At 30.1% G+C, this 18,317-nt stretch overlaps 1 protein-coding gene across 1 annotated transcript in view; it reads right to left on the reverse strand.

The window, feature by feature from the left end:
* Nucleotides 1-2,634, reverse strand: part of LOC145187289 (uncharacterized) — a 14,270-nt gene extending 11,636 nt beyond the window's left edge. The window contains exons 1-2 of the mRNA XM_090075332.1: nt 2,453-2,634; nt 2,017-2,319 (exon numbers count right to left, since the gene is read on the reverse strand). Coding sequence (XP_089931458.1) covers nt 2,017-2,115 — 99 coding nt within the window. The 5' untranslated portion in view covers nt 2,116-2,319; nt 2,453-2,634. The remainder of the gene's footprint in view (nt 1-2,016; nt 2,320-2,452) is intronic.
* Nucleotides 2,635-18,317: the final 15,683 nt, after the last annotated feature.

Genomic DNA, 18,317 nt, shown 5'->3' on the forward strand with positions numbered 1-18,317 from the left:
TAGTTGAGTTTCAAAAATTGCTGGTGAAAAGTGGACAGTGCTCTCGAAGATTTAGTGTGTTTTTTAAAATGGTATTTTATCTACAACGGCGAAAGGATATAGGTCACCTACAAAGCGATTGAAAATTGTTACATTACGTGGAGAAGGTTATTCGTACATGGAAATCGCCAAAAAGTTGGGAAATGGAGCTACAAAATCTGGAGGAGTGAGGAAGGTGTGCGAAAAGTTTAAGGCAACCAATACTTTCAAAAATATGCCAAAAAAAAATTAAAAAATTAAGAAGACAATTGCCAACGATGACAGGATTATAATGAGGCTTGCACCTAAGAACCGAAGAGCAACTTCAGCTGAAATTAAAAATGATTTAGAGGCCGCCGGGGTTTTGGTTAGTTCAAGAACAATTCACCGAAGACTTTTTGAAAATGATTTAAAAGCAAGAAGACCCAGAAAAAAACTTATTTAAACAAAAAACAACGAAAGAATCGTTTGATTTGGGCAAAAGAACACAAGGAGTGGAAGGCTGGGAAAGAGTTATTTGGAGTGATGAAAGCAAATTTCCATTTTTGGAAGTGATGGAATCAATTATGTGAGAAAAAGGCCCTTGAAGATCTTTTACCTGAGTGCACATTGGTTACAATGACGTATCTCATAAGTGTAATGGTGTGGGGATGCATGACCAGATGCTGTGGTTCGTATCCACATTGTGTATCGTACTTTAAACGCCATAAAATACCAAGAAAACGTATTAGAAGCCAAATTACTCCCATTGATGATTTGTTTGAGGGCAAAATAGAAACCTGTGTGTTTCAGCAGGACAGTGCTACATGTCAAAAATTGTCAAAAATTGGTTTAAAGTCAAAAAGATAAACGTTTTGAAGTGGCCTGGAAACAGTCCGGACGTGAATCCGATAGAAAACCTGTGGTCTCAACTGAAAAAACTTGTAAGGAAAGAAAAACCTGGGAACAAGCTGCAATTAATAGAGGCCATAATCAAGTCCTGGTTTCACGTGATCAGCACTGAAGATTTGGGCAATTTAGTGGACTCAATGCCTCGTAGGATTGCTGCAGTAATAAAAAATAATGGATATCCAACAAAATAATAAGTTTTTTTTTTTTATAAGCCATTTTTTTAATAGCATGTTTTGTAAGCTGTAAAACGTTAATTTACCATAATTTGCCACTTTGTCATTAAATTGTTATATTTTTATATTAAAAGCTGCGGCGCCTATAAATGATACAATAATTAAATATTAACAATAAAAACAAATAACAAAATTATTAAACGAAAACGTATTTAAAAGAAACAAGCATGCGACTACTTTGGAATTTATCTACTTTGGTTTCCACAATAATTTGAACAACTTTTTGAGCCTCTTATGAGCGAGAGCGTTTAACCCTTTTATGAGCTTTTTATGAGATCGTTTAATGCTAAAATATTAAATTATTTTACGCCTTTTAACTGCGGGATTAACAAAAGAGTTATAAATTATGACGATTAACACACGAATCATGAGCTAAGATAAAAAATGTAGTAGATTTTAAAATAAGCTTAAGAAATTTTAACATTTAGAGTACACCTGTCCAGAATTACATTTTTCAGAAGAGCCCTCTTTTTTTTTTTTCCTTTTGAGAAGGATGGAGATTGGACTTTACTAATTCCCCCGAATCTGGTTTTGAATCCTGAACAATCAGAGAATTCAAATAATAACTTTTGATTTACTAAAATTAAACTTGTTCTAGAATGCACAGTCAAAAGTTAAAAACTGTTTTAACTTTTGACTGTGCATTCTAGAAAAACCTAATTTTAATGAAGGCGGGAAAATCATGTCTCTTGAAATGGTTTTTATATCTTTGAATAAGTAAATCAATATTTTTTAATCAGCAATTGAATGAATACTTTGGTATTCTTAAAGAATTAATCATTTAATAGTAACAGCATCTGGATTGAAAATTATTAAGTATAGTTATTGTTTGGCTCGACCTCCTGGCATTCATATAAAATTACTAAAAACAAACCTCAAGGATCTGATCTGCAAAATCCGGCAAATCTTTGTCTGTGCCATATGTCATCGCAACACAAATCGCAACGAAAAGCAGCAATCTAACGCTGCGCATTCTCGTTTGATTGAAAAGTAAGAAATCTTTTAATGCGTATAATATAACAAAACAATATAACAATATTAATATAAAAACCAAACAAACAAACCACGGTCACCCTTATAACCTGATTCAAAACAAACGGTGTTTGTATATCTAATTGATAAGGGGATAACTTAAAAATTTTAAAACCTTTTTTCCCTTTGTGGTCTTCATAATTACCTTTTAAATAAAAAATGAGATTTAAATTTGATACGCGAGTTTTAGAACCAATGCAATTACTTCGAATGTTTTAAAATTACTAAACGAAGGCTTGCAAATTACATTTGAAGAAACGAATCAATTGCTAGTGCACCTTAAACAACCTGGTTTTAGCTCAACGCTGCGTACATTTAAAAAATCTTTGTATCTGCACAATATCCTCATTACCACTTATAAGCTATCACTTAATACTTAATTCAAATTTTATCTGCCTTTAAAAACTATTAAACAATAATAAAATGCTAACACAAATAATCCAAGAAAAGAAATAAATCTAAATTTGACAATCGTTACACACCAATATTTAAGCCTTATGTTAGGTAAATTTACCTATGCTCAGAATGGAAATCGAGTATGGTTTGCGGTTTAATGAGTTTATTTATCAGTTGTTTAAGCCCGAATCTATCAACCGATAATAACTGCCGCACAAAGCAATCGGTTTCGATTTTTACCTGTAAATTTATCCACAAAAATGCACTCGCATCATCGCAAAATAAGTCATGCTCACGAAAATCGTGACAGAGAACAACGTTTTAAATTAGTAACCTATCAGAAACTCATTATTTAACAGTTTTCTTATATACATGTTTAAAATTTTATTTGAGGGAACTGTTTGAACAAAAATATTTCAAATTTACATTAAGGTACAGTAAAAATATTTATCATTTTGCAACTGTCACTACAGATATAGGAACTGTCTACAAAATATTCTACATTATAAAAGTTATTTTAATAATAGTAATAATAAAAGTAATAATAATAAAATCAACAATATTAATGATAGTAATAAGGTTTTCGAACTATAAAGTTATAAAACCCATAATAAACAAACATTTGGTAAGAAAGCAGTTAAAAACTCGGTTCTAATAACAAAATGAAATTTCTTTCAATCATTACCACTTCTGAATAAAAACGGTTTAGTTAATTAAAGATAATTAATTATAGTTTATTAGAAATAATTATAGTTTATTAGAAATAATTATAGTTTATTAGAAGTAATTATAGTTTATTAGATATACATACACTCTTGTCTTCTAGCATAAAATGCTCACAACCAATGATCTGATTGAGCCACGAGGACAAAGCAGAACAAATGAAGTTCACAGTTACATTGCGTTGATGACTTTTAATCTGTGTAGAATAGTTATTAAATACGTGAAGTGGTTTCACAAAAACAGGAAACATCAGAGAAATTATACATCACCTCGTAGATGTTGAGAAAAGCTTAGTTAACCAAATATATAGGACGTTTGCTGACAAATCTAACACAATACTTAACCATGTAAAATCTTATGTTTAGTGATGATTTTAAGTTTGTTTAAAATAAAAGTTGTTTTAAAAAGACCTAACATCAAAAGAACAATATTTTAAAAAAGGGAAAATTTTTAGATGCTTAAAGAATGCTTTCAAGAGTTCTCATTGATCAGTAAACTTGATGTCATCGTAAAAGCTCACATTTTAAAAAGAAAAAAGATGGTAAAAAAATTTTGTAATTTTTCAATGTGAAAATCACATGATCGTGAATGTGAAAATTACTTGATTGTGGAAGAACAAATGGTTTAGTCAGAAAAACAGACTCCTTGAATGACAGACAATAAATTTGTTGTTTGTTTATCAAAATTAACTTTATTTCCCTTTCCTCTGAATGGAAAAATTTGTTGGCCTAAAAACTGGACTATTTCAAGATCCATCAATGAAACCGGACGCTTCTCAAACATTCAGATGAATTTGTCGCAGAGTATTTTTTTCAATATTTCAATGCGCATCTCATAAAACTGAGTTACAATCTCATAATTACCATTTAACTTTCAATTTTTATTTAACTTTTCCAGAGCGTTGCTTCAGTTTGAAAAGAAGAAAGCGTTTTCTTTTTTCGAAGCCAATCTTTGGTTTCAATTTTGCTCTTTAGAAATTCAGGCTGCACTTAACTCAGGATAATTTTCTTAAATTATATTTCAGGAAACTTATCAAAGTAGGTACAGAAAAATGCGATTTTATTGCAACAAATTTTTTAACTCTTTATAACGCGTAGGCATTAAAATGGTCAAAGATTAAATGTGCAAATAATTCCAATTTCGTACACTTGTTTCTATTGGAAGGGTGTTTTCTTGCAAAAAACTTTTAAGCATATGCGTTTAAAATACAATTGAAAAGTTTCTTTGATGACTTTACAAATTTTTGTTGTAGTAATCAACAATGCACTGAAAAAGCTTTGAGTTATACTTTGAATGCGATTTGTCGCTTTTGCATCTTTTCTAGTGATCTTTGAAATTTAAACGAATTGCTTCAGTTACCTGTTCACTAAGTCTTAGTGAAATCTTAGTGAAATTCCGAGATATTGAATGAATTCTTGTACATGGGAAAAAACAACAAGGGCTTTGTGAAATTAGAGTCAAAGTGATAGGCAAATAAAGTTTTGATTGTCTGAAGTGTTCTTCTTTTTTTTTTTTGAGGAAAACTTTAACAATCAACTAAAGTTTGTCCTAAAAAAAAGTTTGAAAAAGTTTTACAAGAAAAAAATTTGAAACAGTGAAAAAAGTCAATAACATTGTCAATAACATTAACAGTGAAGGCCATAAAGTTTCGATGAAGATTTACATTAGATTAATTTACTAATTTGTAGTAACCTCATACATTCCAACATGATAAACATCTATGAACTTTGTCTGAAAACACTATTATATTTATTATGTGCCATTCTGCCATCTTTTAGCTATAATTTTATGATAAGTTTCTTTGAAACAATAATTTCTTTTATATAAATTTTTCTTTTTTATTTTGAAAATTGTTACAAACCAACTTTAGAACCTTTTCATTATTGAAATCCAAGTCCCTTTTTTTAGTCCTTTTTGTTTGTGCACATTTTCAATCTTAAGTGTTACAAGTATTTGATTTTACAAACACAAAAAAGATCCAGTTTTTCTGCTGATTTTCATACTTTTTATAAATCGTGTTTTCTAATAAAGTTTGAAAAACGACGCATTTGATTATGAAGTCTTAAGAACATCATTTTTGAAGTTCTTGAACATGAATCTATTGGAGTTTATAAATTTAGGAAAATTTCTGAACCATTCTCAAAGTATTAAAGTTGCTTCGTTGACTCTTATTGTTGTCATTAAAATGCTGAATCATCAAAAAAATCTCCCGATATTATTCTATGGCTAGAATGTCGTCATCAACATAAATAGCTTTACATTAAACATCCTTTCACTGCTTTTCGAGGAGATAACCTCTTTTAAAACAATTCTGAGCCGAATTTTGAAGGATTTTTATTAATAACTTAAATTTTTGAGTGGTCCACTGATATTAAATTCAAAATATTTAATCATGCTAATTCAGTTCTTAAAAGGAGTTAAAATGGTAGAATTAACTGTTATCTACCTTGGAAAGCAACTATCAGAAGACAGAATACTTAGAATTTACAAACTAGCTGAAATTCACACTTCAAGCTTTATGTGTCATTCTATTTAAATTCTCAAAATGTAACTCTCATCTGATATATTTATATTTTAGCACGGCTATGCTTATTGCTCTTTTTTATTCCATACAGTTCCTTTGCTTGGGCATTTAGGTATTTGTTCCACTTGACAATTTTAAACTTTTTTTTGCAACGAACTGATGTCAAGAAGAACATTCAAATATTGCAACTGCAGTGATTTAACCGGTTAATTAACAGGCTTAACATCTTTGTTACTAACTTTGTTATTAACCGACCTTAAAATCTTAAACAACCAAATTAACATCTTTGGTATTTAACAGAAGCGCTCATTAATTTATTTTTATTTGATGAAAAGTTTTCTGAATTCACCAGAACAACGATAGCAGTAATAATTTTTCTGCTATAAAACAAAATGTTTAAATTGGTAAACCAACATTTCTGGAATCGAATTAATAATCAACAAAAACACTATATAAAACCTTTTGAACTTCTGTCTACAACACTTGCTTGGGGCTTGTCCATCTAGATTAAATAATCAACAAAAACACTATATAAAACCTTTTAAACTTCTGTCTACAACACTTGCATAGAACTCTTAAATATTCCTGTTTTAAAGTGTATCTAGATCAGGAATACCAACGAGGTAAATTTTTTTTTTTTTTTGCATTCTACTGATAAAGGGGGATTAAAAATTTGTGTACTCTTTTGCTTTTTTTAATTTTGTGCTATCAGCCATCAATTGGTTTTACAACCTGCATAATTTATTTAATATATGATGATTAGCTATTTGATGTATGATGATCAGCTAAGTTAGAAGATGAGATCATATAAAACGGACAAGGGTGCTTTAATATTGTAGTTTGTTTTCCGACCACTTGAAGTAAAGCCTTTAGGTCTTCAAATGGTGTGCAATCTAAGGAAGAAATGTTTAATCCAAAGTTATTTGCAGATTTTGTTTAGTTAATGTAAATGCTCAACTTAATAGTTTTTTGAACATTTGAACCGTTTAAACCTTTGAACGCATATTCATCAAACTTGCTCAAATTCTCTGAGATTTAATTATTTTTTAACTCTGGTTTTAGTGTGATTGACTAAGCAACTTTAAAGAATCCCTGTCCTCCATCTTCACCGAACTTGATATCAACATCATTTGCTTCTTCAATATAAGTGCATTACACAATAGACGTATCTTTTTTACCAACTTTAATCAAAAAAAAAAATTTAATAAATGATTGTAATCTAGTTATCTTTAAAATATCTATATTTGTTTATCTTTAAAATATTATACTTGTTATCTTTAAAATATCTTAAAATTATCTATAAAAATGTGACTGATAACTTCACTGTTTGCTTATGTTTACCATTAGATCTTTTTCGGTCATGGATCCCATTGAATTGCTCGAAGAATATATCCCCACTTAAGCGGAAGTAGTCTGCAATAACATCTAACTTAATTTAGTGAAAAAGGAAGTTTATCACAATAGAATAATAATGAGCTTCGTTTTCAACCAGTTAAATATTAAAACCAGAGTCAACACTTTTCCTTCTTTCCTCACTTCCTCCAGAAATCATAATTAAATTATCGTAAAAATTGGGTTTTAACTCATATGAAAATTATTATTTAAAATGATTTTTAAGCAGCAAAACTTTTCCTGAATGAAGCTTTAGTTGACGTTTGTTCAATTTTTCCAAAGATGAGAAAGGTCTCTTAAACCCATTATTCTGACAGAGACAGCGAGCTGGTTTTGACCAAAATTTTTTAAAGAAAAGTTGTTCCCTGGTTTGTTTGTGCTCAAGTCTTTGATAGAATTTAACAAAACATTTTTTTGAATTGCAGGAGATGTTGATTTTACAATGGTCATGAAGTTCTATTGTCTTTCTGTAGTTTCATTTGCAACGTTTCTAGCGCCTTGATACACAAGTCTTCTTGATACACATTCAACCATTTTTTGCACTCATTTTCACATATAAAACATTCACATTTTCTTCCTTTGGTGTTTATTGTGAACGTAACAATGGTAACAATAGTAATGTATCTGATTTTTTACTAAGTTAGATTATATATCAATATATATTTATGATTACCTTAATTACCACCAAGCTTTTTTCGACATTTTGAATAATGCCCAGCTAACACAAAACGTTTAAGAAATTTTCGTAGAACGTTAAAAACGATTGGGTACGTTCTAAGAACGTTCCCAACGTTTTTCGAACGTACTTGAATGTTTTTTGTTAGGTGGGAGCATGTTAGGAAGGTCTGGGTTATCCGCTGAATAATTTTTCCAGAAGTTTAGACAAGCTTTGAGTGATCCTTTTTATTTAGCTTTAAATAAGTTGTTTTCAGCATTTCATGAATATTCAGCATTATTTTTTGGTCTCAAATACTTGCCTTTGAAGCAGGAAAGGCAATACCTTTTAACAAAGTCTACATTTTATTTGTCGTATTATCGAGATTTCTGATATTAAAAAATCTTTGCAAAAAACAAACGCACGTATTGGCTATAATGGGAGTATTAGAAGTAAGCCGTCACTTTGCGTTCGCATTTTGTGATCGAGCGAAATTCGGTTCGGTCTCGGTTTCGGCTACAATTTTTTTCGGAACCGAAATTCCGATTCCGTTCCAGGTATATTTCAATTTTTGGTTCAGACCGGTTCAAAATACAACCAAAAGTATCAAAATTATCATAATATCAAAAAGCTTCATTTAGCATTATAGCTTTATCATTTTTTTGATAAAAAAAATCTAAATAAATTTTTTTAACTAAATCTTGAGTTTAAGAATTAATGGAAACAAGATTTGGATTAGATTGAAAACTAATGAGCTTTCATATTTAAATTCATTTTAAGTTAATATTCATATTTTGTAATGTTTTTTATCGTTATTGTTTGAAAGATAATATTGCTGTTACGTGTATAATTTTTAAAACAATCCAAGAATAGTTCAGTGCAAAATCTGCAACGGCAAAGTTTTAAGAGGATCTGATAACCCAAAAAAACAAGAATTATATTGACTAACGACACACCTTAAGAATCATCATTCTGACATCAAGCTTACGCCAGAAAGTTTAGGAAATCCAAAAGGAAATGAAGAAGCTGAGCTGAATTCAAACAAGAGAAAGACAATTTTCGATTTACAACCAAAAAAACAAAAAGCTGAGATAATAAAATCTCCAATGCCGAACTGGGTTCAAACTTCTTCAAAAATTTACTCTAATTCTGAAAAAGGCCAAAACTACACAAATCAGTATTTAAAATGATAATTCTTGAACTCCAACAGTGGTTTTTTGAAGGAAATTTCTTTAAAATTTGAAGTCTGCTTAAGAGACGTTGCAACAAATGTAAAACCCGCCTTCAATGAACCAAGCTGTAGTTATGAGTCAGCTTAACCAATCCCATACACTTTTAACTAAGAAAGAACTATTTTTAGATCCAATCCAATTAGACGAACTGAATTCAAAGAGTCGAAAACTCTGTTCTTACGCATCCCATTAAACTGTTTTCTACGCTGAACTTTACAGACAGCGAGAAATCCAAATGGATTTAAAAGACAGACTTGGCTAAAAAAATGATGTTACCACAAGATAGAACTCTATTTATTACATGCTTGAGCAAACTTTACTCCTGAAGCCAGCCATTACTATCACCTTAATTAAGTTTCTTTCGCTTGGAATTGAATTTTCTGTCCAGGATTGGAGCCTCTGTGAAAAAGTGGTGAATATAATAAGTGTTTATGGGGAGGCAACAAAAACGTTATTAGGTATTTATTCTTACACCCTGCATTCCGTTTGTGACAACAATAATTAAAACTTTGTATACAATCTCTAACGTCGGCAGTGTTCAAGAGTTGAAAATTGCTTTAAAAAATGCAACGGATATTCTTTTTTCACCAATTCACAGTGGAGTATTTATACAAAAAAGTTGATCAAAAGTAAATTTTCAAAATTTTGTCAAAATCTGTTTTTATTGGTGCATTGTTAAAGCAAAACCCGGCCGACCGTCAAAAGAATTTTATGAATCGAGTTCACCAACGAGAAGGCGAAAAACAAGGGTTTTAAGGGAACATATACCTTGTGAGCAGTTGATGTATGCTGCTCAAATGAGTCAACGTGCTGCAGGGAACAGTGACGCGTCTAACGTCATAAAGGAAATTTTATTTACACCAATAAAAGCCAAACAATATAGAAAAAGTGACACATCTACTGAAGATATCATTAAAAAGCACACACCATCAGAAGCGTTGTCAATTTTTGTGGAAGCTGATATGACTAAAAAACAATATGAAATTATTCATGCAGCCAACAAGAATATCTATCCATGTTATTCACTTATAAAAAAAAAAGCCAAAGAGGAATGTTATCCACCAGAAGAATCGATAACAGTTACAGAAACTTGTTCAGAAATTAAATTACAAGATCTTCTGGATCACACGTCTAGGCGATTATGTTGTTATATGAATGAAATTATTGAAAATTTAAATGAAAAAGAAAGAAATAATTTAGAATTGATTTCGAAATGGGGTTCTGATGGCTCGCAACAACAAACGTTTAAACAAAAATTTCAAAACAGCGATGATAGCGACGCTAACATATTTCAAAGTTCTTTTGTGCCCCTACGGCTCATATGCCATATTGGTAACCAAAAGAAGGTGCTTTGGCAAAACCCAGCACCATCATCTACAAGGTATTGCCGACCAATAAGAATCCGTTTTATTCGGGAGAGCAAAGACGTAACGAATGATGAAATCGAATACATAGAGAACCAAATAAAAGGCTTGAGAAAAAGTGAAATAATAAACGCTTTTGGTGGTAATTTGCAAATAAAGCATGTATTTCTTTTTACTATGATTGATGGAAAAGTTTGCAATGCTGCTACAAATACGACATCAACAATGAGATGCTATATATGTGGGCAAACTTCAAAAGATTTTGATGACTTGAATAAAAAAACGACAGAAAGCCGTGAAACACTGAACTTTGGGCTATCAATACTGCACGCAAGAAACAGATTTTTTGAATCCTTGCTGCATATGTCGTATAAAATACCAATAAAAAAATGGCAAGCAAGAACAGAAGAAGATAAAAAAATACTAGCGGAAACAAAACAAAAAATTCAAAATGCCTTTAAAGATGAATTAGGGCTGTTGGTTGATATTCCTAAGGCTGGATTTGGGAACAGTAATGATGGGAATACATCAAGAAGATTTTTCGCCGATCCCTTAACCGCTTCCCGCATCACAGGGGTTGATATAACTCTTATAAAAAAATGTAATGTCATTTTGGAAGCAATTTCGAGTAAGCATCAAATTAATGTAAAAAATTTTGAAAGTTTTGCAAATGAGACGGCTAAACTTTATGTTGATTTATATGCATGGCACCCAACGACGCCGACTATGCATAAAGTTTTAAGACATGGCATCACAATAATTGAACAGGCTATACTGTCTATTGGCCAGCCATCAGAAGAAGCAGTCGAAGCCAGAAACAAACATTTCCATCTTTATCGGCAGAATTATGCGAGGAAGTCTTTGCAAGAAAACTGTAATAGAGATATTTTAAACAGACTTCTGCTAACTTCGGATCCTTTGCTAAGCAGTATGAGAAAAAGACCCCTGAAAAAAAGAAAACCGTTCTCCAGTGAGACAATAGGACTCTTGATGCCGGAAACATTAGAAGACTCACAAGCGATGACGATTGACGACATATCAGATATTGATTCTGATTGAAAATGATTGCATTGACATGTACAAAAATATTTTATTTTATTTTGGATTAAATATAGGGCTATAATAATAAATTTAAATTGTTAATTTCAAATTGTTTGGTTGTCAAATCATTAGTCCCTTGTAGCGGATTAACCATAGGATTTAATCCTTTAACGAAAAATAATTCATTACAACAGGTATAACCTAAGGATTAAGTTCAGTGATTGAGAAACCCAGTATAGGTTTAGATGCATCTTTCAAGTGTGATTATCCTTTTTAGTATTATAAATTTAGTTGTTTGTCATTATGTTAAATAGTTGTAAAGTTGTAGATATTTGTAAAGTATGTAAGATGTATAAAAGTATTTATTTTTTGTATTAATATATAAATTTTTCACATTTCATGTCGCGAGGTTAGAATTATGTTGTTCTATCTCCAAGTTTAAACGTTGGGAGAAAGTTTTTGATTTTTTTTAAAAGTAAACATTTTTTAAAGTTTTAACTTTTGTTTTTAAAAAAATAATAACTTATGCTTTAAATAATTTATGTTTAAGCAAATTATTTAGAAAAAAATTTATAAAGTAATGCGTATTTTAAAAGTTATTATTACTAACTAAAATTAATAACTCATTTTCTCCCAACTTTTAAAATTGGAGATAGAACAAAATTATTTTAACCTCGCGATATATTAAAGTAATGATATATAGATATCAAAACAACTTTACCAAACAGAGTTTTGGTCTAAAAAGGGTAATGCAGATGACGTAACAGCATAATGTTACTAAATTTAGTGCTTCCTATTGTAAGGCAAACTAAATGTAAAAACCAAAGTGTATAAACTGATGTTTAACCATTATAAAAGATGAACAAAATGAATATAACAATAAGAGTTCAAACCTACTCACAAGTATAGCCATCCCAAACTCAAGTGAAATTTGTTTTTACCAAACCAACCCTTTAACATAGCTGCGTGACACATAAGTGACCTTTAAAATAAACTTAATAAACAGATAATTTTAAAAAAATTAACAGTGTACTTAAAAAGTGGTTTTAAATAAAATTGGGCAAAAAATAGTTATGGTTCATACTAATATGTTATTAGAATTTCAAAAAACTGCCAGTCTGAAATAAAGGTTTTGTATAATACCTACTTTTCAAATAAGATAAAATAGTTTTAAATCTTCTAGTAGAATTAAATTGTATTGATTCTAGGAATAAAAACTGTTTTAAAAATACCTTTAAACTGCTGTCTTAAAAAAAAAGGAGTTATAGGAGAGGCAAATGAATCAGCAATGATTAGTTTAAATTGGATATAGAAAGAATGATGCTAAAAAAATGCAGATGGGGACACAAATATTTTGAATGTTAGGCAAATATATCTAAGCTTCCTCGGTGTCCCCAAAACTTGTTCTGCATTGTTTCTGCAAAATTCACAGTTTTATCAAAGTTATGAAAAAATCAAGCTTTTTATACGTAAAGTTTTTATACAAAAAAAAAAAAAACTGCAATAATTATATGCTTAAACCAGCGGTGCTCAATCTGTTGCCATCGTATCCAATTGTGGCCTACTAATCTTTTTCATGTTGCCGAGCAAATTTTCAACAGGAAAATACAAAGAGAATTTGATTTTATATTTGAAAGTGTGAATAGGCTAAATAAATATCTTTTTTCAAATACTAAGGACAAATGTCTGATGTTTCTCTTATTACACAACACATATATGTGTAGCATATGTGTAGTAAGCAGTATACTGCTTGAAAATATTGAAATTTATTCAGTAAAAAAATTTTTATTGATATTTTGAATTCAAAAATATTTAAAAAGGATTATTTTAAATCTTTTAAACCATCCCTTTTCTTTGGTGCACTATGATGAATGTTACTTGAGTACTCCAACTAAGGACGTATTAATAGATGGACGTTTAACACATTGTTATAGATCAGAGGTGCCGCCTATTAGCCAATAACTATGCGTGTTACAGTCAATTTTCTTAATTCCTGATACAGATACTACAACTTCTACCTGTCAAGTTAGTTTCACTAAACCTCCCTCAGTAAATCAATTATAAATATGCATTTACTAGCTTATGGTTATAAAAGACAAAAAAATTGATCAAGAATAGCTCACAAATCTGAAAAAGAGAGCTATGAACTTTGCTTAATAAAAATTTAACTGTGTTTAAACTTTGACGTCTAAAACTAGGCTTTGGTATACTAGAATGGATAGAGTTAAGCGAATCATCTGTTTGAAGATATTAATGCTTTGTCCATGCTATATTTTGTCATTCTTAAATTTTCAAAATGCTTACTCATCAAAGAAATCATAAAGATAACAGAAAAGCTGCTTGGTTTCTGAGCCTCGAAAAAGCTTCAAGTGAGTTGACAGTTTTTTAAAAAACACAGTTCAGAAAAATTTAAAAAAACCTCTGACTTTGAGGGTGCAAGATTTCCTTTACGAATCTGTGAGTCATGCAGAATTGCATTTGGAAAATGTGCAAAAGGTGAAAAAGCTAATCCCCCTCGACTTTTTTTTTTGTTCTTGTTGCTGTTGTTTTCTGACACAACAGAACTCTGTGAGTGCCTAATCTGGAGAATAGTATGTGGTAATTTTGCTAAAATTTCTCGATTTAAACTCGAACATTTTCAGTAGGCTAATTTTCGCTTTAGAAAATTAGAAAAAAATATCTAGGAAGTATTGTTTTAAGAAAATGTCTTCTTTTAGTAAAAACTAGCCTGAAATTAAAAAGCAACTCTGGAAACTTAGGGGGAGGATGAGGGGAAGTATTTTTCTGTGATTTCACTATTGATCTAACAATAATAAACAAGACAGCAAACGATCGACTTTTGTTAATGCAAAAACGGATTGATTTTGACTAAAAATAATGCAAAAGTCCAGTTTGAAATAACATTTGCTATTTTTAACTGAGATAATTTAGATTGGACCTCTCTCACTCTCTCTCTTTCTCTCTCTCCTAATCTATAATCCATAAACCAAGTTTAAAAAAATTTAAATTTGATATTTGTAAAGGCTATAAAAGCAATACCGCACCACCTAAGATATAACATACGTGAGCATATTTTACATAGCTTATTTTTATATTGTAAATAAAATATTAAAAATGTTAAACGTACATAAAATGAGTAATTCTAAGCTGACTTATAATATATATACATTTGTAAACGTTAGTATGAATCTAAATAACAATGCTTGAGTTTATTTTTTGAAAAGGTTATAAAAGCAACTTCACACCACGTAACAAACAAACTTTAGCCGGATTAAAATGCAAATTATACTATTTCTTATAGGCGTGGTAGTTAAGTTTATTTTTAGTCTAACTAAAATTACTCGACTAACATTTTTAGTCTAAATAAAATTAGTTGACTAATACAAGATTTAGTGCTAAAAAACTAAATAACCTATACCATGAAATTATATGATCATAACATCAATTATGACAAATAAATCAATTTAAAGACATTCATCAAAATTTATTGTTGTTAAGAAATTTAAAATACTTGATATAATATGTAACAATTAGGTAATAAAAATATTTTGTTTTTAGTATTGCCCCAAATTTTCTTTTATGGAATTAAATAAAAATTGGTTTGTAAGCAGAACAACTCCGTCAAAAACAGCTAATAATTTATACCGAAAACATGATAAGTTATTAGCATCTTACTAATAATTTTTAAAAGAAAAAGCAAAATTGAGAGATGAACAAGATATATATTCAATTAGGGGAGAATCAGGTAGCTATAACCAACCGAAAATTACAAACAAAGTATTTTTCAGGAAATTTAATCTATGCTCAACAATTTAACATCAAAAAATTAAAGGTGTGTCTTACATTAAGAAATAACCATTTAACAAAAAGAAGCTAGGGACCCGTTTCACCCTAAAGGTAGCTCAAAAATGGGCCCCTCATTTAATTTCTGAATAAAACCTGGTTATTAAACAAAAAATGATTGTAACTAATTTATTGATGGTACATAATCTTCTGTTCATTGCTCGCATTAAAATTTGACACTCTGAGTAAACTTAACTGAGGCAGAATTTACAATGTACCTTAATTGAAGTGTCAACTCTCGAGCAAATTAAAAAGATAATATGTTTAATTTTAAAAAACATCAAAAAACACAATAAACATAAGTGTTTTTCATAATTGTATTAAATATAAATACAATATTTAGCTCAACAAAATTTAAAAGTGGTCTTTTTTAAATATTTAAAAAAAATGAAACCTCAGTTTTATTTATTACTTATAGCAGTAAAGTAGTAAGGATAAGTTATCTTTATTGTTCAATGCTTCAGGACATAGCATCGCTTTTTTTATTGGGTTTTTATTTTTATCAGTTTCTTTGACGGAGCGCTGTCTTTTTTTGGCTTTCGGGATTTTTTTTTCTCTCTTTTTTTTTTTTTTGCCCTCTTGGTTTTTGTTAGTAAATTTCGGTTTTCTTTTAACAACATTTTTATTATCTTTGTATTATGGTTTTCTTCCAAATTATATTTGTATGGACTGCTTGTCAAAACAGTAGTAAATCCTTGTGTTGATGATTTTTTTTTGCCACGGAGTAAAAACCTTTGGAGTAGGAAAAACCTCTGTCAAGGGAAAATATTGGGTTTTATTTGATACCTTTGGTGGAACAACTGGCTCTGAAAAGATGAGACTTCGTGTCAGAACTTGATTAACACATGGTGTTACAACTTTTGAGGCCTGAAGTTTAATGAGCAGATCCTCATTTTGAGCTATGTCTAGAATCTGCCGTGGCGAGATTAATGTTTGCCCAGGAACATCTTCTGTTGTTTTTTTATTGAGCAACTACAGAGGAATATCAGTTGAAAGTGCTGAAGCAAAATAATTTTCTGTAAAAACATTTCGATTTATCGTGAAAATGCCAGTCTTATCAAAACCATTACCAGCTGTGATAGTAGATGCAGCTCGTGAGTAGTTATTTTTAAACAGTTCGGCTATTTGATAAATTGTTACAACTCGTCCAGGATGATTTTTCAGCCAATTTTCAACCTCTTGTGCATAATAGGTCATTAAATGCTTCATAAAAGCTACATCTAAAGGTTGATGTCTATGGCTACAATGCGGTGGAAGATACAATAAAATAACGTTATTTTGACGAAAATTGCCTGACGCACTCATGCAGATTTCTACTGTGACCAAATACCCATGCTTAGCAGAAGTAAGGCATCCAACCTGCTTCTTTCCACGAATAGCAACAACTTTTGATGGCTTATTTGGAACAGCAGTGATGCCTGTTGCATCAACATTATAAACTCGATCTGGAAAAAAGTGATGCTTTTCCTGCAATGCTTGCAATAAATCAAAAAACTTTCCGACACTGACTTGATTAAAGCCCTGTGCTCTTGCTGCAGAAATTACCTCTGGTATTCTTACAGATAATTGCGGGTGTCGGGTTAAAAATCCACGAAACCAATTAGCACCAGCTTGTTCATTTTTTGAACTGAACCTTTTATGGAGATTATTAAGTTTAGCAAACTGGTAAGCAACTTTAAACAAAACTTAAGCTGTTAAACCAAAAAGCATAAATTCCATTTGCTTGATATGAGTCACCAGCTCATTTTCCATTTCAATAGAAGACACAAATTTTACTGATTCAAGTGATTTCAACGAGGCTTGTACACAGTTCACATTATGTCTATACCTTCTTTGCAAAGTACTCCGTGGAACATTGAACTGCTTGCATGCTTTTTTTAATCCTATTTCTTTTTTTCTTACAGCCTCAATAGCTGATGACATTGACCTCTTACTCCAACACTGCCTTTTTGTTTTTCTGACATGATAGAAAAAAAGCTTATAAAATCAGTCAAATTGGACTAGTTTGGATTAGTTTGATTAAATTGTCCAATTCAATCGAACTAAACTAAATAAAAAAACGTCTTAGGATGTACATTTTACACTAGCACTTTTTTGTAATTATATATAACTCTCAATATATTGCAATTATTATTCAATACAATTGTAATATACAATCTTGTAATTATATATTACAAACTCTTTAAAAATATAATAAAAAAAAAAACATAAAGTATAAAATAGCATTTAGATTAAGTTCAATATTATATATTTAAATATTTAAAAAATATGTATACATTGTACTTAATAAGAATTGATAAAATTGATATAATTAAAGTAAGATTTGCATATTTTCACAAAAATGTACAAGTTTTGAACAATATTCAAATATATAGGTAAATAAATGACACAAATAAAAGATTATAAAAACTTTTAAAAATACAAATACATAGCTTTAAATTAAAATAAAAATAGCAAATGAAGTCGTTGCAAATACCTATTTCGAATAAAAATAATATTAAAAGGGTTCACTACTTTAATAATATCGCCAGTTTAATCTTTTTTTAGCTGACTCTAAGCTGAAATATTTTGGCGTAAAATCTTACTAATTGCACAGATGAAATGGGATCCAGGGCCCCTTTCAACCGGTTTGGAGTGTGTTATTGATATTCAGTGAAAAACATAAATTGTTAGACTATTCTCATAAAAATCTTGTGCTAGTTAAAAGATAACATGTTAAAGCTTTAGAAAGCATCTACAAAATGCAATTAGCATTAGTGTTTTTAACGATTACAGTAAAAAATTTTTAGCCCAAAAACATTTCAAAAGTACTACTTTCAAATATTCTTTTTGCCAAAAAATACCAATAAAAAAAAACTATTTTTCGGATGGTTTTCTTAAATGTTCATAGTCTGTTGCACAATATTCTACAGTTAAATTTATATTGGTTATTGTCTAAACAAGAGATTTGATAGGGGCCCGTCTCACCTAACG

The sequence above is a fragment of the Hydra viridissima genome, unplaced genomic scaffold (assembly GCF_058129835.1).
Source record: "Hydra viridissima isolate aposymbiotic clone 2 unplaced genomic scaffold, HvirCarnegie_v1 scaffold_20, whole genome shotgun sequence".
In the NCBI taxonomy this organism is placed as follows: domain Eukaryota; kingdom Metazoa; phylum Cnidaria; class Hydrozoa; order Anthoathecata; family Hydridae; genus Hydra; species Hydra viridissima.